This window comes from Mauremys reevesii, linkage group 15 (assembly GCF_016161935.1).
Source record: "Mauremys reevesii isolate NIE-2019 linkage group 15, ASM1616193v1, whole genome shotgun sequence".
NCBI lineage: Eukaryota > Metazoa > Chordata > Testudines > Geoemydidae > Mauremys > Mauremys reevesii.
Window position 1 is genome coordinate 1,771,449 of NC_052637.1, and position 26,222 is coordinate 1,797,670.

The following is a 26,222-nucleotide window of genomic DNA, read 5'->3' on the forward strand; positions in this document are numbered from 1 at the left end:
TCAGCCTGTGGCTGGCAGGCATGTGGGAAATAAGAAATCCCGGACCTGCGCCGTCTGATGTGGGGGACAGGGAGCGCTCACCTTCTTCCCACGCTGAAGACTCTGAGCTGGGTGGTGGTGGGATTCTGCCAGTCTGGCCCTCCCAGAGCTTCACATTTTTTTCCCTTTCCCGTGACTAGTGGGATTGTGGCTGGGGCAGCAGGTGCTGAGTGGGGGACTCTTGTTGTTTCAGATGCCGGGGACCTTCGAGGAGGTGGCTGTGTATTTCACCCAGGGGCAGGGAGCTCTGCTGGACCCCGCTCAGAGAGCCCTCTACAGGGACGTCATGCAGGAGACCTATGAGATGGTGACCTCGCTGGGTAAGGGCTTCCTGTCCACTCTGTTATTAGAAGCCGTGGGACCTACGTATCTGAATGTGTTCAGGTTCTTCCTCAGTCAGTTACATTAGAGGCGAATGGGTTCCATAATGCACAGCTGCCCTGTGAGAGAGACTTGCATCTCTGTGCCCTCTCCAGTGGAACATGGGTGTCAAAACCCAGTGGACAACCAAACCATCCCCCCACGCCACCTTTCAAAGGGGCATAAATCCAGCATTGTCCTGTCTGTGTTGTTTCTTGGCTGCACACACAATCCCTGTTCACCTCCCTCGTTGGGACTAGCTCCAGCCCTGGGGAGGGCTCTGGGCTCTGCAGGTTTAGAAAGAGGCAGGGGTTTAAGTGCAGAGCTGTGTGTGAGTCAGCAAGGCCCCCAGTGCACAGATCCTGGGAACGCCTAGTGAGGGTGTAGTAATAATTCAACTCACCTCCCCAGACAACTTCCTCTGTGCAAGGGGGCCCAGTGACCATGTTCCTGTCCTCTTGGATGCCACGTTCCTCCAACAGAGCACAGGGACAGGTTCCACTCACGGAATGTCCTTAGTGAAAAATACTCCACCAATGCTCCATGCACCCTGATCTGGTCTGATTCCGCCCCCTTTTCAGGATTTCTCCTTGCCAAACCTGAGCTTATCGCCCGCCTGGAGCAAGGGGAAGAGCCGTGGGTGCCGGATCTCCAGGCCTGCGAGGAAAGAAGGCTTCCAAGATGCACCCATACAGGTGAGGACTGACACAGAAACCATCTAGGGAGGGAAGGAAAAAGTTGAGAATCCCCAAATATGGTGTGAGTAAGCACCCCCTGTTCTTCCTCATTTCAGCCAGGACAGGGCTGTAGTCAGCAAATATCGCTCACGACTTTCCACCCATCCTCTTAGCTGCAGGAGTTTCCTTCCCATTTCTCCTTCACTTTAAGTGTTTGGGTGGGATGTGGAGGCAGAATCCAATTGCTCAGTCTCTCTGTTGGGTTTTCCCTCGGTGCTATTCCTCTTTCTTCCCAGCACAATGACTCCTGTCTGGATTGTCTCTCTCCCAGCAGTTGCTGAGCGAGGGAATGAGAATGAGGAGGAGAATCATCATCAGGAAGTTCCTGGAGAAGTGCAACCCCAGGCGACCTTTGTGGGAGGAGCTGAAGGGAAATGTTTCAGTCCAAAGTCAGCACAAAAGTCACTTAAGAAAAGCCACACAGGAGAAAGGCCCCATAAGTGCTTGGACTGTGGGGAAAGTTTCATAAAAAGGTCAAACCTTGTTCGACATCAGGCAATCCACACAGGAGAGAGTCCCCACAAGTGCTTACAGTGTGGGAAAAGGTTCACATATAGGTCGGCACTTCTTAATCATCAGCCAACCCACACAGGAGAAAGGCCCCACAAGTGCTTAGACTGTGGGAAAAGTTTCAAGCAAAGGTCCCACCTTGTTAAACATCAGGCAATCCACACAGGAGAGAGACCCCACAAGTGCTTGGACTGTGGGAAAAGTTTCATATGGAGGTCACAGCTTGTTCAACATCAGGCAATCCACACAGGAGAGAGACCCCACAAGTGCTTGGACTGTGGGAAAAGTTTCATACAGAGGTCAGACCTTGTTTGTCATAAGTCAGTCCACACAGGAGAGAGACCACACAAGTGCTTGGACTGTGGGGAAAGTTTCATAAAAAGGTCAAATCTTGTTTGTCATCAGTCAGTCCACACAGGAGAGAAACCCCACAAGTGCTTGGACTGTGGGAAAAGTTTCATACGGAGGTCACAGCTTGTTCAACATCAGGCAATCCACACCGGAGAGAGACACCACAAGTGCTTGAACTGTGGGGAAAGTTTCATAAGAAGGTCAAACCTTGTTCGACATAAGGCAATCCACACAGGAGAGAGACCCCACAAATGCTTGGACTGTGGGGAAAGCTTCATACGAAGGTCAGACCTTGTTTGTCATCAGTCAGGCCACACAGGAGAGAGACCCCACAAGTGCGTGGACTGTGAGAAAAGTTTCATAAGAAGGTCAAACCTTGTTCGACATCAGGCAATCCACACAGGAGAGAGACCCCACAAGTGCTTGGACTGTGGGAAAAGTTTCATAAGAAGGTCAGACCTTGTTTGTCATCAGGCAATCCACACAGGAGAGGGACTCCATATGTGCTTGGAGTGTGGGAAAAATTTCATACGGAGGTCAGACCTTCTTAGACATATGGTAGTCCACACAGGAGAGAGACTCCACAAGTGCTTGGACTGTGGGAAAAGTTTCAAACTGAGGTCACACCTTGTTCAACATCAGGCAGTCCACACAGGAGAGAGACCCCCACAGGTGTTTGCTCTGTAGGTAAACATTCAGACAGAGATCAGCCCTGGTTAAACACCAGAAAATCCACACAGGAGAGTGACTGTGTAAGTGCTTGGACTGTGGGAAAAGTTGCACATGGAGATCAGACCTCATTCAACATGGGAGAATCCACACAGGAGAGAGATTCCTCACAAGTGCTTGGACTGTGTGAAAAATTTCGTACAGAGATCACAGCTCATTAAACATGAGAGAATCCACACAGGATCTAAACTTCTGTGACACATGACAAAAAGGGTTAAGCAGCTTCCATGTAAGTGACTCAGATCAGGCCTTGTTACACATCAGGGAAAACTAAATCCTCAGTACCACTTCCAGGGCCAGCTCCAGGCATCAGACGAGGAAGCACGTGCCTGGGGCGGCACTTTTTGCTTGGGGTTGCAAAAAAAGCTTGAGCTGGCCCTGATCACTTCAAAGTAATCTTATTGAGAGCGGCAACAGTTCCTCAGTACCTCTCTGCATTTGATTTTGTTACAAAATCAATAAGTTCGGATGGGATGAGCCCCAGAGGGACAGACGGTTCCACGGGCAGTCCTCCTTCGATACCCCATTAGAGATTTCAGAAGGTCTCTTACCTCTTGATTGGCGCCTTGCGGTTTGAAGGGGAACAGTCCGCAGTAGCTGCTGCGGGCTCAGCCTGGCGTTACCATCCGAGTCACGGCATCAATAATTGTGGAAGAAAACAGAGTTTTTACTTTAAGGTTGGTTGTAACAAATCAGAGACAGTTTATTCTTAAGCAATTGCAAGAGGGGAACTGCACACCCGGGCAGGGAATCTCTCTTACTCCAGGTAGGGCTCCAAAGATAAGCAGTTGGAGCAAGACTTTCTACCTTTTTTTTAATCGACAATAATGATTATAGCTGAACAACCTTGCCACTTGCTGAAACCAGAAAACTGGATCTACATAAAGGTCCATCAGCGAAAGACCACCCTGGCTCCACGTTGGAAAGGCCCTTATCAAGTCCTGCTGACTACCAACATCGCTGTAAAATGCCAAGAACTGACTGCCTGGACCCGTGCTTCTCACTGCAAAAAGGCCTCTCCACCTCAAGAGGACTTTACGACTGATGATCAGCCTGTTTCTCCTTCTGGTGCCGCTGTTTTTTTTTGGGCAGCAGGAAAAAAGGACAAGAGAAAGTGCTAGTAACCTCTCCCTTGTCCACTGACAGGGGTAGAGAGGTGCTGCCTCTCTTCACTCAGCCCCTCTGCCCCCGCCCGTCTGCATTCAGACAGCACCACTGAGAGGGACTGGTTCCTACAGGGCCTTTTGTGGGAGGCCTGGACACCCCACCTCTGCCTCCGCAGCATCAGCCTCTGAAGTTCTGGCTCCGCTAGGAGGTGTGGTGGGGATTAGCCAGCAGATCTCTGTGACCCTCCACCAGATTTCCTAGTGTAAACTCACTCTGAGCATCTTATGTGCTCTGACCAGTGCTCCCTCGTCTTTTACATCCATGTGCGGAATGAATTTGGTTCTATGCACCAGGATGTGACACATCATCTCCATATTGGCGCACAGAAGATAATTCATGTGGTGGGGGTGGGGCCAAGGGGTTTGGAGAGTGGGAGGGGGCTCAGGGCTGGGCAGAGGGTTGGGTGTGGAGGGGTGATGGCTCTGGCTAGGCCTGTGAGGTGGGGCTGGGAATGAGGGAATTGGGTTGCAGGCTGCGTTGGGGACAGGACTCTCCCCAGCCCACTCTCATTACAACAGCTCGGGGCCAGGTGAGAGCAGGGCCGGCTCTGGCTTTTTTGCCGTCCCAAGCAAAAAAAAAAAGGGGGGGGGGGTGCAGGAGTGGCAAAGCAGGGGAAAAAACCCAAAAACCCACAGTGCGGCCAGAGCGGTAAAGTGGGGTAGGGAGAACAAATAAACAGCGCATCTGGAACGGCAAAGCAGGGGGAAAAAGAATCCTGCAGCACAGCTGGAGCGGGAAAGCACGGGGGGGGGGGGGGGAACGGCGCGGCCGGCAAAGCAGGGGAAAAGACAAAACAAAACCCTCCAGGGCTGCCGGAGCCAGGGGACTCCCTGTGCTGCAGTGCACACCTGGTCTAATGGGGAGGGAGCGGGGGCCAGAGAGAGAAGGGGGCGGCCAGTGCTTCAGCGGGGCGCTCACCCCGCGGCCTTGATCGCCGCGCCGCCTGCCGGGAGGGCTCTGCGCTGCTCCGGTCGGCGGGGAGGGAAGGGCGCGGGCTGCCCTGCCGAGTTTGCTGCAGGGCGCTCCCCTCCTCCACACTGCCGCCCCCTACAGGACAGCCAGAGCAGGAAACAACGTGCCGCCCTAGCCTTGGGCGTTGCCGCCCCGTAGAATCTGCCGCCCCAAGCAAGAGCTTGCTTGGCTGGTGCCTGGACCCGGCCCTGGGTGAGAGGCACCTCTCCCCAGCCATCCCAGCTCCTGTGGTCCTGGGCCGGGCTGAGGGAGGGGTTCCTCTCCCCTGCAGCTCCAGTGGACCCGGGCTAAGCCTCCATGGCCCTCGATAGCCTGCAGTGCAGCTGCATAGCTTGCAGGGAACACAGTTTCTGACCCCCACCCCCACCCCAATCTCCCGTTAGCAGAGTGATTGCTAGTCCCTGAGTTCCCCCTTGGCGGCCAGACTTTCTCATTCCCAGATAGTCTCGCGTTACACCAGGCCGTGCCGGAAAGCATTTAGTGTTTGTACATTTTATCCCTTATGCACCAGAACTAACTAGATGCTAAAAAAGTGGGGAGCAGGGACAGTAAAATGGGGTGTGTTAGCTTCTCTGCTATTTCAGGGTGACAGGGTGAGTGCGAGAGATTCCCTCCTTCCCCTAAAAAAACAATGAGGCGTTCTTGTGCCACCTTAGAAACGAACACCTTTATTTGGGCATAAGCTTTGGTGGGCTAAAACCCACTTCAGATGCATAGAGTGGAACATACAGGAGGAAGATATACATACAGAGAACATGAAAAGATGGGGGTTGCCATGCCAACTCTGAGACTAGTCAATTAAGGTGAGCTATTAGGAGGAGGAAAAAAATGTTTGTAGTGATAATCAGGATGGCCCATTTCAAACAGTTGACAAGACGGTGTGAGTAACAGTAGGGGAAAACTGATAATAGCTCACCTGAGATGATTAGTCTCATAGAGTTGGTATGGCAACCTCCATCTTTTCACTGTGTGTGTGTGTGTGTGTGTGTCTTCCTACTGTATGCTCCACTCCATGCATCTGATGAAGTGCGTCATTGCCCACGAAAGCTTATGTCCAAATAAATTTGTTAGTCTCTAAGGTGCCACAAGGAGTCCTCGTTCTTTTTGCGGATACAGACTAATACGGCTCCCACACTGAAAACCCCTTCCCCTGTCACTGTCATGCTCCACTCTCAACACACCAGGCTCTGTCCCAGCCATGGAAAGTTTAACCTGTCTCCGTTCTATCCGTCCATCTCCCAAGGTGTCACTTACCACCCTGTCCCTGGCTCTCCATGCTTAGGAGTCACAGCTTTGATGTCTATGGTCTTAGATGCCTGAGTGCTGGAGAAGGAAGTGTCACAGACGTGGGAGTGGTCAGGGAAATCTCAATGAACTTCAAAGCACAGTTTGACCTTCAGATTTTATAGCCCTGTTTCCATCTATTGATAAAATTGCTTCCTGGCTTTTTCTAGGTTTAGTCCAGATCATTTATAGATGGGAAGGACGTTTTGTCTTTCATTCTCTTTCTTTTATGATAATGATGCTAAATCTTTTGTAACTCATACAGCCGAATAAGGAGGTGAGAAGTGAAGCCGGTTTAGCCACTTCAGAGGAAAATGGATACATTTCTTAAAAGAATCTCTGAGATTTCACTTTATGAATGTGAAATCATTTTATAGTCCACCCTGGCCTGTGGGGTTTTCTCTCTTCGTGAAGGCCGTGAGGTCACGTCTTTGATATTAGTTTAGTTGGATAGGTTGTAGCTCAGATTTCCTGCAGATTTCAAGAGACAAATCGTCATTTGCATGAATCATCCTTTTTCAGATATTATTTTATTTTAATGTTTGTGTAACCCTTTGTCATGAGATTTTTTTGTGTGTGGTTTGAACAATGACAGTAGTAATAATAATAATTGGAGATATACCAATCTCCTAAAACTGGAAGGAATTTTGAAAGGTCATCGAGTTCAGCCCCCTGCCTTCACTGGCAGGACCAATTTTTGCCCCAGATCCCTAAGTGGCCCCCTCAACCCTGGGTTAGCAGGCCAATGATCAAACCACTGAGCTATCCCTCTAGTGATCAATGTCTCTCAGCATGAACACTGATGGTGAGAGCTAGGGTACGTCCAGACTACCCGCCATATCCGCAGGTAGCAATCGATTTTTCGGGGATCGATATATCGCGTCTCATCTAGACGCGATATATCGATTCCGGAATGCGCTCTCGTCGACTCCGGAACTCCACTGGAGCGAGTGGAGGTAGCGAAGTCGACACGGGGAGCTGCAGACATCGATCCTGTGCTGTGAAGACCTGAGGTAAATCGATCTAAGATACTTTGACTTCAGCTATGCTATTCACGTAGCTAAAGTTGCGTATCTTAGATCGATACCCCCTCCCCCAGTGTAGACCAGCCCCTAGATTCAGAATGGGAGAGGCAGAGACTGAAATGGAAGTTACTGCCTGTGAAAGCAATGTTAAGTGAGCCTAAACTTTTGTCAAGTTAACTGTGTACATGATAAAGAGGGGGAATGAGGGAGCTCTGAGAAACACAATTGCAACAGGTAATCTTAAGAAAGCCGTTAACCGCAAAAGAACAACTCTTTAAAATGGGACAACTTGGTTTTGCTGTGTTCCTAATAAGGAAATATTAATGAGGAAATGTGCTTATCTGTATATTGTTAAAAATCTATGTAAGCTTTTTATTGTTTTCATCTTTGCAGAGCGGCTCGGTGCAGCTGTCTCTCCCTGCATGCTTGTATGACAATAAAGAGGCATTAGGCTGTCTGATCCAAACGCAAGGCCTGGGTAATTTCCACGACACTGTCTGATCCCTGCAGAGATGTGAGATACCGTTGGGAGGGGGAGAAGTTGGGGGAACAGAGCTGGGAAACTGCTGGGTTTGCTCCTCCGAGCCTGACAGCCGAGGCTGAGAACTGTGAACTCGCTGCACCGGTACCAGAGAGGGAGGGACTCAACTTGGACTGGCTGTGTCGTGTGAAGCTGCCCCTGAACTCTAAAGGTCCATGAACGACATCCGGACAATGATAGGGGAGGCAGTAGCGTCTCCCTATTTTTGAGATGCCAACCTTGGGCTGAGGCAAGAAGGGAGCCGGGCATGTCAACAGACCTGGGCAGCCTTGAAGCCAGGCCGACCCCCATCACTGAGGCCAGAGGGAGATGAGGAACCTGACAGTCCACCTGGTCACCCCTTCCCCATCTACCTCAGTGTCCTGTGTTGGGATGACAGAGACTCTCTTTGCCCCCCATGCTCACCACTTATGTATGGTTCTGATATATCGTGTACAACGTAGGCCTGGTGAGGGATCATTGGAAAAGTCATGATCTGCCGTTGAAATGTGTGTAACACCAGTGCATGTAGAATGGTGAGATTTTACTGTACGTTTGTTGCTAGGGTGATCATATACCAGGTGCCCAAAAAGAGACACTGAGGAAGGTGGGAACTGGAGAGGGTAGAGTGGGTGTTGGAGGGGGTGCAGCAGGAGTATTCACAAGGTGATGTGTAGTTAGGGTGACCAGAGGTCCCGATTTTTATAGGGACAGTCCTGATTTTTGGGTCTCTTTCTTATATAGGCTCCTATTACCCCCCCCCCCCCCCACACACACACACACTCCCCCATCCCAATTTTTCACATTTGCTGTCTGGTCACCCTAGGTGTAGTGCAGTTTCCCACTCTGGGAGAAGAGGGGTTAAAGCAGCCCTTGGGGAGGCTGTGCAAAGCCCAGCCAATGAGAGGAGGACTTGCGGAGAGAGCCAATGGAAAGGAGGCTTGATGGAGCAGCCAGCGAGGGCATATAAAAAGGACTGTTTTGCAGAGCAGAGAACAGTCTCTTTCTCCAGCCTGATGGAAGAGGACTAGCTGTCTATAAAGAGAAGTGTCAGGGAGAGCAGGGTGGGGTCAGGCGAATAAGTGGAGCTGCAGCCTGACTGGCTGCCAGACAGAAGCCCCAATAGGAGGCAGGGAAGGGGCTGGGGCTACAGGGAAGTGGCCAGGGATAAAGAGGTAAGTAGCAGCACTTGGAGGGGAGGCAGTAAGTGCTGCTGCTAGAGGGTCCTGGGCGAGGCGCCCAGAGAAGCAAGCGGGTCTGTCCCACTTTCTGCCATAGAGAGTGGCCCATCGAAGAACCGCAGTTTGCCCCTGAGGGAAGGGCTGTACTCGGGGCTGCAGTTCGGCACCACGGTGACAGGCTGGGAGCAAGGGCTGCTGGTTCTCCTGTATGATGTGACCTGATTAAAATATCATATGGATCATTGTTGCAACCACTGTTCTGTGTTTGCAAGAAATATTGTGCAAAGGTGGTCAAGTGAGGTGCCAATGGAAAGGATTGCAATAGCTGGGTATGTTTGTTCTAATTGCATGCATATGTTATTGTTGTGTTTGAAATTATGAGTATTGGCTACATACGTGTACTTCCATGAGTTTGATTCTGAGTAGCACCAGTGAAGCATTTGGCCAGCGTATTGGGAAGGGACGATTCAAATTGCATGGCCCATCAAGAAGTACCTGACTGACAATGGGCTTCGGGAGATGCCAGTCCACATCTGATGAGCCTTCCTGGGAACATTCAAACTAGCATGTGGGCCATGGCTTCTGCCTGTAAAGAACTGAGTCATGCGTGGATGGGTGATTTGCCCATATGATGGCTCATGTGACTGGACATTGTTACTGTTCTTTTCAATGGGATTCCCTGGACATGATGCAAGATATAAAAGACCCTGGAAACATCTCCATCTTACCTCTTTCCTGCCCCAGCTTCTCTGCTGCTCAAACCCTTGGACTATGCATTTATACGAAGGGGAGCGTTCCAACCAGGGAACGGAGGTCCTTCTAATGATTTGGGAGTTTCCAGAAACTTGATATAAGCCTGCAGTTTATTCCATCGCTGCCGAATCAAGAGCTTTGTGATTATTGTATGTATTTGATTCCTTGGACCAATTTTAACTCATCTTTCTTTTTATTAATAAACTTTTAAATGTTAGATACTAAAGAATTGGCAACAGCATGATTTGTGGGTAAGATCTGATTTGTATATTGACATGAGTGTGTAGCTGATCATATGGGATCAGGAGAACCTTTAACTGGGGACACTGGTTTTAATGACCACTCATCCCTCTAAGCAATGCTTCTAGTGGTGATACAAGGGGACTGGAGTATCCGAGGGAATTGCTTCTCTGACTTTGTTAGCCAGAGCGATGACAAAGAAGTTCGCTTTTCGCTGTACCTTGTGAGTGAAGGACTACCTATCATGGGCTGTGCCTGCCCTTGGTCTCAGCAGTTCATCCTGAATTGGATACTCTCAGTGGTGTCCCACTAAAGCAAACCTTTACACCGCAGAAAGGGGGGGAACGGAGTTTGGGGCTCAGCCAGAGGACTTGTGACTCTGCGGTGACTCTGGCTCCCAGGCTCCTGGTGAGATCCCCGACACTGGTCCAGGAGAGATGCAGCTCTGGCTTCTGAAGACATGGAGCCAGCGAAGCGGTGACAGAGCGTGAGACGCCACCAGAGGAGGGTGCCCTGCTGATGGACTGAGATAATTCCCTGGACGACCAGCAGCAGCTCTCTCCCAGCAATGCGGATGCACCTCAAGCTTGTGTGTGACCTGCTGGGCTGCCCCCCTCCACTGCCTCTTCCCCGCAAAGAGTGAGGCAGGAGTGTTCCCCCCTCTTACCTCTGTACATATTTATTGGTTTCTCCTAACTTTAGTTAGGATTATAGGGGAAAGTGTCAGAGCGGCCACCGGTGAGTGTTGCTGGCCGCACTCTGAGGCCACCAAATTTGTTCGTGAGATGGCTCATCTCCCTGGGCGAGATGCTCGTGATGGGCCCTTCTGACCTTAGAGCCTGGGAGTGGAACAGGAGCCGGACCCAGAGATGCTGCAGCGCGATCCCTTCAGCGCTAGGACCCAGGAGCAGCCGGGAGGCGGCTCCGGGCAGCGAGCGCTGGGCTCCGGCCCGGCAGCAGGAAGTGACTCGCAGCCGCTGCCGTGACTCTGGCTCCCAGGCTCCTGGCGAGATCCCCGAGCCCCGGGGGGCGGCTGGTGCTGGGAGCCCGGAGCCCTGGCTGCAGCCGGGAGAGGGGAATCTCCAGCAGGGCCCTTCCCGCTGCTCCCCCCCAGGAGCCTCTCCCAGGGCAGAGCCCCCAGCCCGGCCCGGCCCCTGCCCCGGGGTCCCCGCTCGGAGGGAAGGTGAGAGAGAACCGCCCCCCCCGGCACCCCCGGGCTGCAGGGGGCGGAGGCTAAAGAGGTGCCGGGGGTGAGGGCAGGCGTGGGAGCGGGGTGGGAGCAGGAGGCGGGTGCGGGGGGCAGGCTGGGATGGGGAGGTCCCAGTGTGTTATTGTCTAGGGTGACCAGACAGCAAGTGTGAAAAATCAGGACAGGAAGTGGGGGGTGATAGGAGCCTATATATGAAAAAGACCCAAAAATATGGACCATCCCTAGAAAATCGGGACATCTGGTCACCCTGTGCAGGGCCGGCTCCAGACCCCAGCACACCAAGTGCGTGCCTGGGGCGGCATGCCGGTCGCCAGGAGGGCGGCAGGTGGTTACGGCGGACCTCCCGCAGGCGTGCCTGCAGAGGGTCTGCTGGTCCCGCGGCTTCAGTGGAGCATCCGCAGGCTCGTCGGCAGGAGGTCCACCGGAGCCGCAGGACCGGCGACCGGCAGAGCGCCCCCCGCGGCGTGCCACCGTGCTTGGTGTGGCGAAATCGCTAGAGCCGCCCCTCACCCTATGTATTGTCAGACACACCGATGTTGCTGGGGTCTGTGTCTCATGAGTTTTGGGGTCTGCCCGGGGCCCTGCTCTGATTTCTGGGCAGGATTCACATCTCAGCCCCACCGGAGTCACTGCTGCTTTGGGCAGGCAGGGAGTGTGGAAGGGCCGCTGGGCTCAGCCTCTGCCTGCCTGTCCCTGGGGGCTGCTGCAGGAGTCCAGGGCAGCTCGTTCTTCAGGTGATGCCACCAGAGGGCTCCGGCTGTTCCTCAGGGAGAGGAGTTTACAGGGCAGTGGCCCCTTTAGTTCTGCTCTTTTTCTAGCATTTGGCTCAGAGTTGCTGTTACTGGAAGGGTCTGAAGAGCCTCGGGAGAATGTGGAAGTGTGAAAAGGGGATTTGCAGCAGCCATCTTAGTGTTTTTAAGAGACAGAGCAGAAGACAGGCTGTGAGGGAAAATTTAGCAGGCCTTAAGCTTTAGTCAAGGTCCTGAGTTTGGTCAAGCTTGCTTACAGGCCTTAAACTAAGATCCTGCTTTTTTCTGTGTACAAGGGGCAGAAGGAGTCACAGTGGAAAAAAATCCCCTCCCCAGGCTCGACCCAGGTCCACCAGAGCTGCTGGGGAGAGGAACCCCTCCCTCAGCCCTGCTCAGGACCACAGCAGCTGCCGTGGCTGGGGAGAGGTGCCTCTCACCCGGCCCCGAGCTGCTGCGGTGAGAGAGGGCTGGGGGGTGTCCTCTCCCCACCGCAGTCTGCACCCCAAAACCCTTGTAAGGGAAAATCCAGTGTCATCCAAACCTTATAGGCCCAAGCCTCATGTCGAGCTGCCAAGGTCAGCTCGCTGAAATGAGGGCACAGAGGAGGCAGTGGAAATTATCCAACAGTCCCCTAGCCAAAAACAATTACGCCATATCCTTCACGGTCACCGTTTAACTGCAAAAGGACAGACAGTAAATACCAGGAGAGGCCTAACATGGGAAGAATTTAAGTTTGCACTAATTTATATTGATTTTGCAACATTTCTAGAAAGGAAATAACAAGGAAATGTCTGCAGCCTTGTGTAACGAGTTTGTGCTTTTAAGCTTTATAAGCCTGTGTGTAACCAGCTTCGGGGAGGCTGTTTCCAATAGCGGTCCGCCCCTGTGCGCTGGTAATCAATCAAAGGCCTCAGGCTGTTCTGATCCAAACACGTGTGGTCATTTTTCCACGGCAAGGCTAACCCTAACCCTAAGGTCACGAGATTTGTAGAAGCTGTTTTCTAACCTTGCTTTCAGATAAGAATGGGAAGGAAAATGTATAACAAGATTCAGCTGTATCCGTTGATATATGTGAGGGGAACCTATAAATATGTGCTTTAAACTGTTGTACTTTGGAGACCTGTCTAAGTAAGGGAACCTCCCCCCCCCTTCATAGGCTCCCCCTGCAATTGCTTGAAATAAACTGCCTCTGACTTGCTGCTAACAAACACAAGAATGAAGACTCTGTTTCTTCCATGGGAATCTGTGGGTGACATGGACTGAAGCCCCTTCTGTAACCTCCCCCATTGCTCCTCTCACCTCGACAGACTGAGGAATCACATCCACATTTTGCTCCAGATGGTCCCATCTTCCAGGAGACAGGGCAGGGAAATGGCTGTGATGGAGCCAGCTCAGGTAGGAGATTTTCAGGGAATTGCTGGGCGGGGTGAGGGAGAGGCAGGGAGGAGACAGGATGTGAGAAACCTGCTGATCTTCTGAGTGGGCCAATTGGTGATGGGGGAGCGGAGACTGGACATTATCCCATTTCTCAAACAGGATACAACCCCCTTGCCCAGTGCTGGAAACATTTTCAAGGCTCCCAGTGCTGCAGTCTGCAGCCTGGACCCACTGGCCTGTGGCTGCTGTGAAATACGCAGGGAAGCTATTGGGTTTCCTGTCCCTGTCCCCGGCTCAGAGCTCTGCTTCCCATGTCAGCCTGTGGCTGGCAGGAATGTGGGAAATAAGAAATCCCGACCCTGCTCCGTCTGATGTAGTGGACAGGGAGCGCTCACCTTCTTCCCATCCTGAAGCCTCTGAGCTGGGTGGGGGTGGGATTCTGCCAGTCTGGCTCTCCCAGAGCTTCACATTTTTTTTCCCTTTCCCCTGACTAGTGGGATTGTATCTGGGGCAGCAGGTGCTGAGGGAGGGACTCTTGTTGTTTCAGATGCCAGTGACCTTCGAGGAGGTGGCTGTGTATTTCACCCAGGGGCAGGGAGCTCTGCTGGACCCTGCTCAGAGAGCCCTCTACAGGGACGTCATGCAGGAGACCTATGAGATGGTGACCTCGCTGGGTAAGGGCTTCCCGTCCACTCTGTTATTAGAAGCCGTGGGACCTACGTATCTGAATGTGTTCAGGTTCTTCCCATGTCAGTTAGATCGGAGGTGAGTGGGTTCCATAATTCACAGCTGCCATGTGAGAGAGACTTGCATCTCCGTGCCCCCTACAGTGGAACATGGGTGTCAAAACCCAGTCGACAACCAAACCATCCTCACCTCTCCACCTTTCAAAGGGGCATAAATCCAGCATTGTCCTGTCTGTGTTGTTTCTTGGCTGCACACACAATCCCTGTTCACCTCCCTCGTTGGGACTAGCTCCAGCCCTGGGGAGCGCACAGATAGTGGGAACGCCTAGTGAGGGTGTAGTAATAATTCAACTCACCTCCCCAGACAATTTCCTCTGCGCAAGGGGGCCCAGTGACCATGTTCCCGTCCTCTTGGAATCCACGTTCCTCCAACAGAGCACAGGGACAGGTTCCACTCATGGAATGTCCTTAGTGACAAATACTCCACCAGTGCTCCATGCACCCTGATCTGGTCTGATTTCACTCCCTGCGCAGGATTTCCCATTCCCAAACCTGAGCTTATCACCCGCCTGGAGCAAGGGGAAGAGCCGTGGGTGCCCGATCTCCAGACCTGCGAGGAAAGAAGGCTTCCAAGATGCCCCCATACAGGTGAGGACTGACACAGAACCATCTAGGGAGGGAAGGAAAAAGTTGAGAATCCCCAAATATGGTGTGAGTAAACACCTTCAGTTCTTCCTCGTTTCAGCCAGGACAGGGCTGTAGTCAGCAAATATTGCTCACGACTTTCCACCCATCCTCTTAGCTGCAGGAGTTTCCTTCCCATTTCTCCTTCACTTTGGGTGGGATGTGGAGGCAGAATCCAATTGCTCAGTCTCTCTGTTGGGTTTTCCCTCAGAGCTATTCCTCTTTCTTCCCAGCGCAATGACTCCTGTCTGGATTGTCTCTCTCCCAGCAGGTGCTGAGCGAGGGAATGAGAATGAGGAGGAGGAGAATCATCAGGAAGTTCCTGGAGAAGTGCAACCACAGGTGACCTTTGTGGGAGGAGCTAAAGGGAAATGTTTCAGTCCAAAGTCAGCACAAAAGTCACTTAAGAAAAGCCACACAGAAGGAAGGCCCCATAAGTGCTTGGACTGTGGGAAAAGTTTCATGCAGAGGTCACACCTTATTAAACATCAGGCATTACACACAGGAGAGAGACCCCACAAGTGCTTGGACTGTGGGAAAAGTTTCAAGCAAAGGTCCCACCTTGTTACACATCAGGCAATCCACACAGGAGAGAGACCGCACAAGTGCTTGGACTGTGGGAAAAGTTTCATACAAAGGTCAGACCTTGTTTATCATCAGTCAGTCCACACAGGAGAGAGACCCCACAAGTGTTTGGACTGTGGGGAAAGTTTCATACGAAGGTCACACCTTGTTTGCCATCAGTCAGTCCACACAGGAGAGAGACCCCACAAGTGCGTGGACTGTGAGAAAAGTTTCATAAGAAGGTCACACCTTGTTCGACATAAGGCAATCCACACAGGAGAGAGACCCCACAAGTGCTTGGACTGTGGGAAAAGTTTCATACGAAGGTCAGAATTAGTTTATCATCAGGCAGTCCACACAGGAGAGAGACCCCATAAGTGCTTGGACTGTGGGAAAAGTTTCATACAGAGGTCAGACCTTGTTAGACATGAAGTAGTCCACACAGGAGAGAGACTCCACAGGTGCTTGGACTGTGGGAAAAGTTTCAGACGGAGGTCAGCCCTGGTTATACACCAGAAAATCCACACAGGAGAGAGACCCCACAAGTGCTTGGACTGTGGGAAAAGTTTCAAGCAAAGGTCCCACCTTGTTACACATCAGGCAATCCACACAGGAGAGAGACTCCACAAGTGCTTGGACTGTGGGGAAAGTTTCATAAGAAGGTCAGACCTTGTTTGTCATCAGTCAGTCCACACAGGAGAGAGACCCCACAAGTGCGTGGATTGTGGGAAAAGTTTCATAAGAAGGTCAGACCTTGTTTGTCATCAGTCAGTCCACACAGGAGAGAGACCCCACAAGTGCGTGGATTGTGGGAAAAGTTTCATAAGAAGGTCAGACCTTGTTCACCATCAGGCAATTCACACAGGAGAGAGACCCCACAAGTGCGTGGACTGTGGGAAAAGTTTCATACGAAGATCAGACCTTGTTTGTCATCAGTCAGTCCACACAGGAGAGAGACCCCACAAGTGCTTAGACTGTGGGGAAAGTTTCATACGAAGGTCAGACCTTGTTTGTCATCAGTCAGTCCACACAGGAGAGAGACCCAACAAGTGCGTGGACTGTGAGAAAAGTTTTATAAGAAGGTCACACCTTGTTCGACATAAGGCAGTCCACACAGGAGACAGACCCCACAAGTGCTTGGACTGTGGGAAAAGTTTCCTAAGAAGGTCACACCTTGTTTGTCATCAGTCAGTCCACACAGGAGAGAGACCCCACAAGTGCTTGGACTGTGGGGAAAGTTTCATACGAAGGTTAGACCTTGTTTGTCATCAGTCAGTCCACACAGGAGAGAGACCCCACAAGTGCGTGGACTGCGAGAAAAGTTTCATAAGAAGGTCACACCTTGTTCGACATCAGGCAGTCCACACAGGAGAGAGACCCCCACAGGTGAATGCTCTGTAGGTAAACATTCAGACAGAGATCAGCCCTGGTTAAACACCAGAAAATCCACACAGGAGAGAGACCGTGTAAGTGCTTGGACTGTGGGAAAAGTTTCACATGGAGATCACACCTCATTCAACATGGGAGAATCCACACAGGATCTAAACTTCTGTGACACATGACAAAAAGGGTTAAGCAGCTTCCATGTAATTGACTCAGATCAGGCCTTGTTACGCATCAGGGAAAACTAAATCCTCAGTACCACTTCCAGGGCCGGCTCCAGGCACCAGACGAGGAATCACGTGCCTAGGGCGGCACTTTTTGCTTGGGGTGGCAAAAAAGCTTGAGCTGGCCCTGATCACTTCAAAGTAATCTTATTGAGAGCGGCAATACCCCATTACAGATTTCAAAAGGTCTCTTACCTGTTGATTGGCGCCTTGGGGTTCGAAGGGGAACAGTCCGCAGTAGCTGCCGCTGGCTGAGCTGAGCGTTACCATCCGAGTCACGGCATCAATAATTGTGGAAGAAAACAGAGTTTTTACTTTTAGGTTGGTTGTAACAAATCAGAGACAGTTTATTCTTAAGCAATTGCAAGAGGGGAACTACACACCCGGGCAGGGAATCTCTCTTACTCCAGGTAGGGCTCCAAATATAAACAGTTGGAGCAAGACTTTCTACCTTTTTTTTAATCGACAATAATGATTATACATGAACAACCTTGCCACTTGCTGAAACCAGAAAACTGGATCTACATAAAGGTCCATCAGCGAAAGACCGCCCTGGCTCCACGCTGGAAAGGCCCTTATCAAGTCCTGCTGACTACCAACACCGCTGTAAAATGCCAAGAACTGACTGCCTGGACCCATGCTTCTCACTGCAAAAAGGCCTCTCCACCTCAAGAGGACTTTACGACTGATGATCAGCCTGTTTCTCCTTCTGGTGCTGCTGTTTCTTTTGGGCAGCAGAAAAAAAGGATAAGATAAAATGCTAGTAACCTCTCCCTTGTCCACTGACAGAACTACCATGCATTTGGCTTGTGCTAAAAAACCTAAAGTATTACAGGGTGTTGTGCTAGTAACCTCTCCCCTGCAAAATGCTAAACCACGACTGTGCCAAGAAAGAAGTAGGAACACTCGCTCTACTGAAACCACCAAATCCCAGGGATTGCTGACCACAAAGAACATTAAAAACTGGCACTGGTGGGGAAAAAAACCCCAAAATATTGTATACTAGCAAGAAGGAAATTATGGGGACGAGTCTTGGAAATGTGATATTCGTTGGACTTTGGGGTTTATTCCACGTGCTTTTGGACAAGTACCTTCAGCATGTATATCACTCCCCAGTTGGCTTTCAGATGATGAATACCAAAGGCATTTTGCTGCCACAAATGCTACTCCTACCATCTCCCCCACCACCACTACCTCCCCTGTAATATACCCAAATACACATATATTCTAATGAAATACAGTGGCCCAGGTCTTCATGTCTTAGTGATTTACTAAAATTTTGCTCAAAAAAATTGATTCTTTAAAATTCAAAATCAGTCATATAAGCAAACAAGTAAAAAAACAAATGGGTCAATAAAAATAGAAATCTAGACTATCACTACAAATAAGCCCCCAAAATCTAAAATTAATGGGTTCTATAGCAAGGTAAATATAATGGCCGTTCCCGAAATGTATAGCATGTGAAATGAAAAAGGCCCTGATTGTTACCTAGTCACCCAACTAGGGTAAATAATCAAACGTATACCCGAAAAGTCTGTTCTGTTACCGGAAATTTTACCTGTACTAAAATAATCCCAGTAACGAATAATTTAACCTGCACCATATTGCAATATATCCCTTCCCATGCTATTAATGCTAATGCCTTCCAAAAGTATTTAAAGTGTTTAGCCAATAAATGTGGCATGGTACTTCACCTAAAAAAAAAAAAGAGAAAGCTAAATTATGCTCGGGACTATAAAATGTACACTGCCCATCTCCAGTTTTCAGGTCACCTCTATATATTCTAATTGCTCAAAAGGAGCTGCCATTAGGTTAGCAGAGCAAAGGGCCTGGGTTTCCTCTAAAAAGAAAAAAAGAAGGGGGGGGACTTCACTAATCACCTATAAAATGGTGCCAGTAGCACAGCTGCAATTTGGAATATCTATAAAGGCCAACAACATAAATAAATTGGAAAAGGCCATGGGTCTTCTCTCTGGAGCACAGCTAACCCAGGTACAGGCTGAATTACGTGTTATCTCTGCCCTTAGTTCAATGACCCAGAATCTTCTGATGACGATGGTGCTAAATATCACTGAGGCTGGGAAGGCATTGTGGTGAGATCTGGCTTGTTCAGAAATTCAGGATTTCCTGAATGACCAGCTCATGGCCATTCAGAGTGATCTGGAGCATCATGCTTTGCCTGCGGCTCTTACAGACACTTCAGGATTATCATCTGATCTGTGGCCGTAAAGACTTTCAGGGTGGAAGTGCAGGCATTCGCAGTGCTCCTTCCAAGCATATGGACCAATTGGAGGGATGTGGGTTCCTACATACCGTATCCTGCTGGGTCCGTGGCAAAAATGCATGTGGGATTAATTAATTCACCAATACATTTAGGAAATTAAACGACCTGGTATTCCTAACCGATTTGTAGTCAGTGCTCCTGGAATAACCCCCGACATTTAAATAAAAATAGGGAATCAGTGCACACTTTGGCCTTTAGAACCCCCACAGCTTCAGCGTGTACAGAAACCGAAGCCAGGGGAAGTTGTCACTATTCATGACAACGTTTGTTGGAAGGGTATGGGACAAAAAACGACCCTACAGAACACCTGCTTTTCCAAGCTAATAATAGCCGCGTGTATGTTGTAAGAGAAAACTTCAATAGGCCTCATATTTCTCCCAGGCCTCTATTTATCCAAGGTAAGCTAACTGCATAAGTGAGTAGGAGGGCTGGAGAAGGGGGACAAGAAAGAAACTTGCCAAAGGAGAAGGAGTGTTAGAAAAGCCAGTAACCGCAAGAGGACAACCTGTGAATAACAGGAAAAGCTTCTTTTGCTATATTCTTAATAAGGCTTGTTTTTGATAAACTTCTAAGTTACTAATAAGGTTTGGAAAAGTGGGTGTGTAACTGTTTGTGGTTTTAAGCTTTAAGGTTCCTTGTTATCGGGAGAGCTACCAGCATATGCTTGAAATAAAGAAGCCTCAGGCTGATCTGACTCAAACACAACGCGTGATTAATTTTCCACCACAATGTCAAAGCCACCACTTTGCAAGACATACATTTTAATCTCACCACTGCTGCAGGCAATAGAGTTCTACAATCATCCCTGAGATTCCAAATAACCCTTTAATTGAACTGCCTTAGTACCTGACCGATTCCAAAATTTGCTTTCACTGCTACCAAAGGTCCAGAAAATCTCTGAATTACAAGGTCAAATTCATATGCTCCAAAATATATATATATATCAAATTGAAAAGTGTGCCTTTCATACAGCCTATAGGGTATCTGCTTTATGTACTAATTATGATGTATTGTGCTATATAACTAAAGCAGTACAACAGCCCCATCATATTATTACAATGGGAATGTTAATGCTTTTATTGCTTTTGTTTAGCTTAAAATTATGTTGTCGTAAAGAACGTAATAATAATAATACCTTACGTGTTCATACTAACCCAGGGCCCGTGCTTCCATTAGGCGACCCTAAGCAGTCGCCTAGGGCCCCAGGATTCGGGGGGTGGCATTTTGTGCGCTCCCCACGGGGCACACGGGAGCTTCCGGTTCCAGTCCCGTCGTGCCGCCGAAGAAGGACTTTCTGCCGATGTGCCGTGGAAAACAGCAGCAGGCAATTGAGCAGCTCAATGACTGCTGCTGTCGCCGGCGGCATTTCGGCAGAGGGTCCTTCTTTGGCGGCATGACGAGAATGGAACCGGAAGCCCCCGTGCACCCTTTGGGGAGCGCACAAAATGCCGCCCCCCGAATTCTGCCTAGGGCGCCAGAAACCCTGGCGCCGCTCCTGTACTAACCATGCATTGTTGTTGCAGCCAACCAAACCCATGAGGCTAAACCATTTAATCTAAAATAAAAAATGGGTTTAATAAAAATAAAAGTTTAAAATTGATTGTTGTGCTAGAAGCACAAAAGGGGTGTGTGTGGAAGTGTAGTAGCCATTTTGTGTTGTCAAGTGACAGAGTAAAAGACAGGCTAACCTTGCTAATAGCGCAAGATTTGTAGAAGCAGGGTTTGTGCTAGGCGGCTGGGGAAATGGTCAGAAATGCTGTTTTTTGACCTTGCTTTAATAATAATAAAATGTAAACTGCAGCAAAGCCTATTTAAAAAAATCCGGCAAAAATGTATAAACAAACTGCAGCTATAATCATTATTGTCTATAAAAAAAAAAAAGGTAGAAAGGCCTTGCCCCAATTGTTTATATTTGGAGCCCTACCTAAAGTAAGGGAAATTCCCTGCCCGGGTGTGTCGTTCCCCTCTTGCAATTGCTTAAGAATAAACTGTCTCCAGGATCGGTTGTAGATGGCTGATGATGCGCTGGAGAGGTTTTAGCTGGGGGCTGTACGTGATGGCCAGTGGTGTTCTGTTGTTTTCCTTGTTGGGCCTGTCCTGTAATAGGTGACTTCTGGGTACCCATCTTGCTCTGTCAATCTGTTTCCTCACTTCCCCAGGTGGGTATTGTGGTTTTAAGAATGCTTGATAAAGATCTTGTAGGTGTTTGTCTCTGTCTGAGGGATTGGAGCAAATGCGGTTGTGTCTTGAGGCATGGCTGTAGACAATGGATCGTGTGATGTGTCCTGGATGGATGCTGGAGGCATGTAGGTAAGTATAGAGGTCAGTAGGTTTCCAGTATAGGGTGGTGTTTATGTGATCATCAGTTATTTGCACTGTAGTTTCCATGAAGTGGATCTCTTGTGTGGCCTGGTCCAGGCTGAGGTTGATGGTGGGGTGGAAATTGTTGAAATCCTGGTGGAATTCTTCAAGGGTCTCCTTCCCATGGGTCCATATGATGAAGATGTCATCAATATAGTACAAGTAGAGGAGGAGGCGCTAGGGGACGAGAGCTGAAAAAACGTTGTTCTAAGAAAGCCATAAAAATGTTGGCATACTGTGGGGCCATGCGGCTACCCGTAGCAGTGTCGCTGACTTGAAGGTATAAATTGTCCCCAGATCTGAAATGGTTGTGAGTGAGGACAAAGTGACAAAGCTCAGTTGCCAGGTGTGCTGTGGCCTCATCAGGGATACTGTTCCTGACACCTTGTAGCCCATCCTCGTGTGGAATATTGGTGTAGAGAGCGTCTCCACTGAGCAGGCTCAAAAAAGAGGCTCTCTCTGGGAAAACCCAGCCATAGGGTAACCCAGTTTGTTACTGAAATATGCCATAGTTCTGGGGAACGCCCACAGACTAACTCCTCAGAGACAACAAAGGACTGACTGTCCCTGTTAGAAAACTCTTATTTGGCCGTCCACCAATAGAAAGAAAGGGGTAAACAAAGAAACTTACAATTCATCTGTAGCGTAGTGTGGAGCTCACCTGTGCCATGGAGTTCCTTGACCCCATGACCCACTAAAGACTTTTCCAGTATAAAGGTTCTGAGTATCAGAAGGGGCAGGGAGAAGGGCTCTGGCCACCTCCCCTGCTCCATCTCTACTTATGGGAGCAAGATCACTTGAAAGACAATAGGAGCATCATTGAGCTGGGGGAGTGGTCCTAGCTGGAAGGCTTTCCAATGAACATGGACTGCTGAAAGCTTTGGGGTGAGAGACCTCCCTTTGCTTGTAAGGGTACGGCAACACTCCAAACCTAAGTTGACCTGCATGAGGTTGACTTATAACCACTCCAGTAATGACTGTGGTAGCTGATGTTCACACAATCCTTCTTGGGTTGGTGCGGCATGTCCTCACCAGGAGCACTTCCACCAACCTAAGAGGGGTAGTGTGGGGAGCTGAGAGCCCGGTCTCTCCAGTCCAGCAGCAGCTCTCTCCCAGGACTGTGGCTGCCCTACAAGCTCTGTGTGAAGTCCCCCCCATCTAAGCCCCATTCCCCGCTGGTCAGAACTGAGTCTAACCCGTCTGTCCTCCGGTTACTTCCTCCACCATCAGAAAGCAGAAGTTGTTCCTGACGCATTCCCAGCACTTATTGCACATTGGGTGGTGTTAGTGTGGGCAGGTGCCTGGTTTTCAACCATGAAATCCAGTCGAAAAGGGGACCTGACAATATCTGGTCAGATCTACTGATCGGACACCCAAAGTCGAATTACTGCAGGTGGGGAGGAACTGGGTCATCACTCGCATCAGACTCTACTCAGCCAGGGCTGCCTCCTATCTGCCCTGGGCAGCTGCAGCTCCCAGGCCTGGCTCCACAGGCAAGTCCCTCCTGACCTAGCCAGGGAGGGGAGGAAGAGAAGTGGAGGGCGGGCAGAGCCTTGGAGGAAGAGGCGGAGTTCGGGCAGGGCCTTGGAAGGAAGAGGTGGGGCAGGGAAGGTTTCAGCACACCTGCTTGAGTGTCCATTTTTAAATATTACTAAGTTGCCGTCAACCTGAGTCGCTAGCTGAGAAGTTGTTAAAAATTTTAGCAAACGTAGAAATAACATTTTTTCACAGCAGCAGACTTACTAGCTAGCAATAAATAAATTATGATTTTCACATTTATAGGTGTAAGGGGATTGTTGGCCTCTTACTGAAACTTAATGAGTTGGCCATCTCGATCGGTTGTCCACCTCCTAATACCAAAAGAAAGGGGATGGGCCAATGAGAAATCAAGATCCTGAGACTGACAATGGAGAGGGGCCAATGCTTTAGGTCAGCCTGATTGACAGGGCAGGCAAGCCAATGAGGGAGTCAGCAGCCCGGGGTCCTCTCCTCTCCTCTGTGTGAGTGGAGCTGGCTGGGCCAGAGCAGAGCAGGAGGTGCCAAGGAGAGAGGAGAGTTGAGCTGGAGGCAGAGCAGCAGCAGTGCTGTGGCAGAGGGAAACTGGAGCAGTTCGGAGCTGGGAGCAGTGAACCAAGGGGACCCTGGGCAAGGAGATGCCCTCAGCCAAGAGGCCTTGCAGGCCAGACTGGGTGTGGTTTGAGCATTGGTCTGCTAAACCCAGGGTTGTGAGTTCAGTCCTTGAGGGAGGCCACTTGGGGATCTGGGGACAAATCAGTACTTGGTCCTGCTAGTGAAGGCAGGGGGCTGGACTCGATGACCTTTCAAGGTCCCTTCCAGTTCTAGGAGATTGGTATATTGCCATTTATTTATAAATAACCCTGAGAGGAAGAGACTGATCTAGGAGAAGGGTCCTGAGGGCGTGTGGCCACCACCAGTGTAAGTGTCTGATCCGCAGCATCCCTGCAGCACAGCCAGGGCCTGGGCAGGAGGCCTGGGACATGGGAGGAACAGACTGTGAACTGCCCTGGCATCCCACAGATGCTGTTTGTGGTCCCCCACCCCACCCCCCCCAGAGTGGAGTGACATGTTTTCCTTTAATCTTTCCCGCTTTTCTCCTCATTTTTGTATTACTTGTTGTTTAATAAATTGTATTTGTTCTGAACTCTGTGCAATGATCAGGGAAGCGTCCAGAGTGAAGGGAACACTCCCCGATGGGGATACCTGTCCTGGGTGATCACAAGAAGATTGGGGGTTGAGCACCTCTGGAGCCCTGAGCCCAGCCTGGGGGTTATGGGGACCAGAGTGGAAGGGGAGGGATCCTTGAGGTCATGCAGGCCTCTGGGTAAAGGACTCAGATTCTTTCGCTAGCCAATTCCTCCATGGCTCTGTATAAGCCAGAAAAGTCCCCCCACGTTAGGAGGAACATTGCCCCTCCTACCTCTGTGCATATATATTGGCTTCTCCTAAAGTTAGTTAGGATTATAGGGGAAAGTGTCAGAGCGGCCACCAGTGAGAGTTGCTGGCCACAATCTGAGGCCACCAATTTGTTCGTGAGACCCCCTGGGCAAGATGCTCATGACGGGCCCTTCTGACCTTAGCGCCTGGGAGCAGAACAGGAGCCGGACCCAGAGATGCTGCAGCGCGATCCCTTCAGCGCTAGGACCCAGGAGCCGCCGGGAGGCGGCTCCGGGCAGCGAGCGCTGGGCTCAGGCCCGGCCGCAGGAAGTGACTCGCAGCCGCTGCGGTGACTCTGGCTCCCAGGCTCCTGGCGAGATCCCCGAGCCCCGGGGGGCGGCTGGTGCTGGGAGCCCGGAGCCCTGGCTGCAGCCGGGAGAGGGGAATCTCCAGCAGGGCCCTTCCCGCTGCTCCCCCCCAGGAGCCTCTCCCAGGGCAGAGCCCCCAGCCCGGCCCGGCCCCTGCCCCGGGGGCCCCGCTCGGAGGGAAGGTGAGAGAGACCCGGCACCCCCGGGCTGCAGGGGGCGGAGGCTAAAGAGGTGCCGGGGGTGAGGGCAGGCGGGGGAGCGGGGTGGGAGCAGGAGGCGGGTGCGGGTGCTGCGGGGGGCAGGCTGGGATGAGGGCGGGGGGCACTGAAGGGAAGATGGGGCGATGCGGGGGGATCGGCGGGGGTTGAGGGGGCTGAGGGGAGCGAGGCCTGAATTGGGGAAGATGTGAGGGGGCGCACTGGGAGGGAAAGGAGGGATGTGGGGAGACTGGCGGTGGTGGTGGGGGAGATGCCCAGGCAGCTTCTCCGCCCCACGGGACACAAAGGGGTGGGGGGGGGCGGAGAGAAGCTTTTCTTCTCCTGGAACTGATCAAACCAGCTTTAGGAGTGATCAGGGACTAACCCCTCAGGGTGCAGAGCCTACAAAGCAAAATCCCAGCCCCCCCCCCCCCCACCGCTGCTCCCAGAGTGTTATTGTCTAGGGTGACCAGACAGCAAGTGTGAAAAATCAGGACAGGAAGTGGGGGGTGATAGGAGCTTATATATGAAAAAGACCCCAAAATCGGGACCATCCCTATAAAATCGGGACATCTGGTCACCCTGTGCAGGGCCGGCTCCAGACCCCAGCACACCAAGTGCGTGCCTGGGGCGGCATGCCGGTCGCCAGGAGGGCGGCAGGTGGTTACGGCGGACCTCCCGCAGGCGTGCCTGCAGAGGGTCCGCTGGTCCCGCGGCTTCAGTCGAGCATCCGCAGGCACGTCGGCAGGAGGTCCACCGGAGCCGCAGGACCGGCGACCGGCAGAGCGCCCCCCGCGGCGTGCCGCCGTGCTTGGGGTGGCGAAATCACTAGAGCCGCCCCTCACCCTATGTATTGTCAGACACACCCATGTTGCTGGGGTCTGTGTCTCATGAGTTTTGGGGTCTGCCCGGAGCTCCTGGTCTGATTTCTGGGCAGGATTCACATCTCAGCCCCACCGGAGTCACTGCTGCTTCGGGCAGGCAGGGAGTGTGGATGGGCCACTGGGCTCAGCCTCTGCCTGCCTGTCCCTGGGGGCTGCTGCAGGAGTCCAGGGCAGCTCGTTCTTCAGGTGATGCCACCAGAGGGCTCCGGCTGTTCCTCAGGGAGAGGAGTTTACAGGGCAGTGGCCCCTTTAGTGCTGCTCTTTTTCTAGCATTTGGCTCAGAGTTGCTGTTACTGGAAGGGTTTGAAGAGCTTCGGGGGAATGTGGAAGTGTGAAAAGGGGATTTGCAGCAGCCATCTTAGTGTTTTTAAGAGACAGAGCAGAAGACAGGCTGTGAGGGAAAATTTAGCCGGCCTTAAGCTTTAGTCAAGGTCCTGAGTTTGGTCAAGCTTGCTTACAGGCCTTGAACTAAGATCCTGCTTTTTTCT

General features: G+C 51.1%; 2 protein-coding genes across 3 annotated transcripts; both read left to right on the plus strand.

Annotated features, from left to right (window-relative positions):
- The first annotated feature begins 306 nt into the window (after positions 1-306).
- On the plus strand, positions 307-4,241 carry LOC120382897 (zinc finger protein 585B-like). 2 transcript variants are annotated; one of them, XM_039500359.1, is made up of 3 exons: positions 307-359; positions 981-1,094; positions 1,408-4,241. In XM_039500359.1, exons 1-3 carry the CDS (start codon positions 326-328, stop codon positions 2,682-2,684), a joined length of 1,425 nt encoding a protein of 474 aa, XP_039356293.1. In that variant the 5' UTR covers positions 307-325; the 3' UTR covers positions 2,685-4,241. The 2 variants fall into 2 exon arrangements, with proteins under 2 accessions (XP_039356293.1, XP_039356294.1); XM_039500360.1 differs by having other exon boundaries at positions 1,411-4,241.
- A 9,586-nt stretch (positions 4,242-13,827) lies between these two features.
- LOC120383483 (zinc finger protein 436-like) lies at positions 13,828-18,842 on the plus strand. Its single transcript, XM_039501642.1, has 5 exons — positions 13,828-13,878; positions 14,425-14,538; positions 14,843-15,088; positions 15,677-16,355; positions 18,773-18,842. Exons 1-5 carry the CDS (start codon positions 13,845-13,847, stop codon positions 18,840-18,842), a joined length of 1,143 nt encoding a protein of 380 aa, XP_039357576.1. The 5' UTR covers positions 13,828-13,844.
- The last annotated feature ends 7,380 nt before the right edge of the window (positions 18,843-26,222 follow it).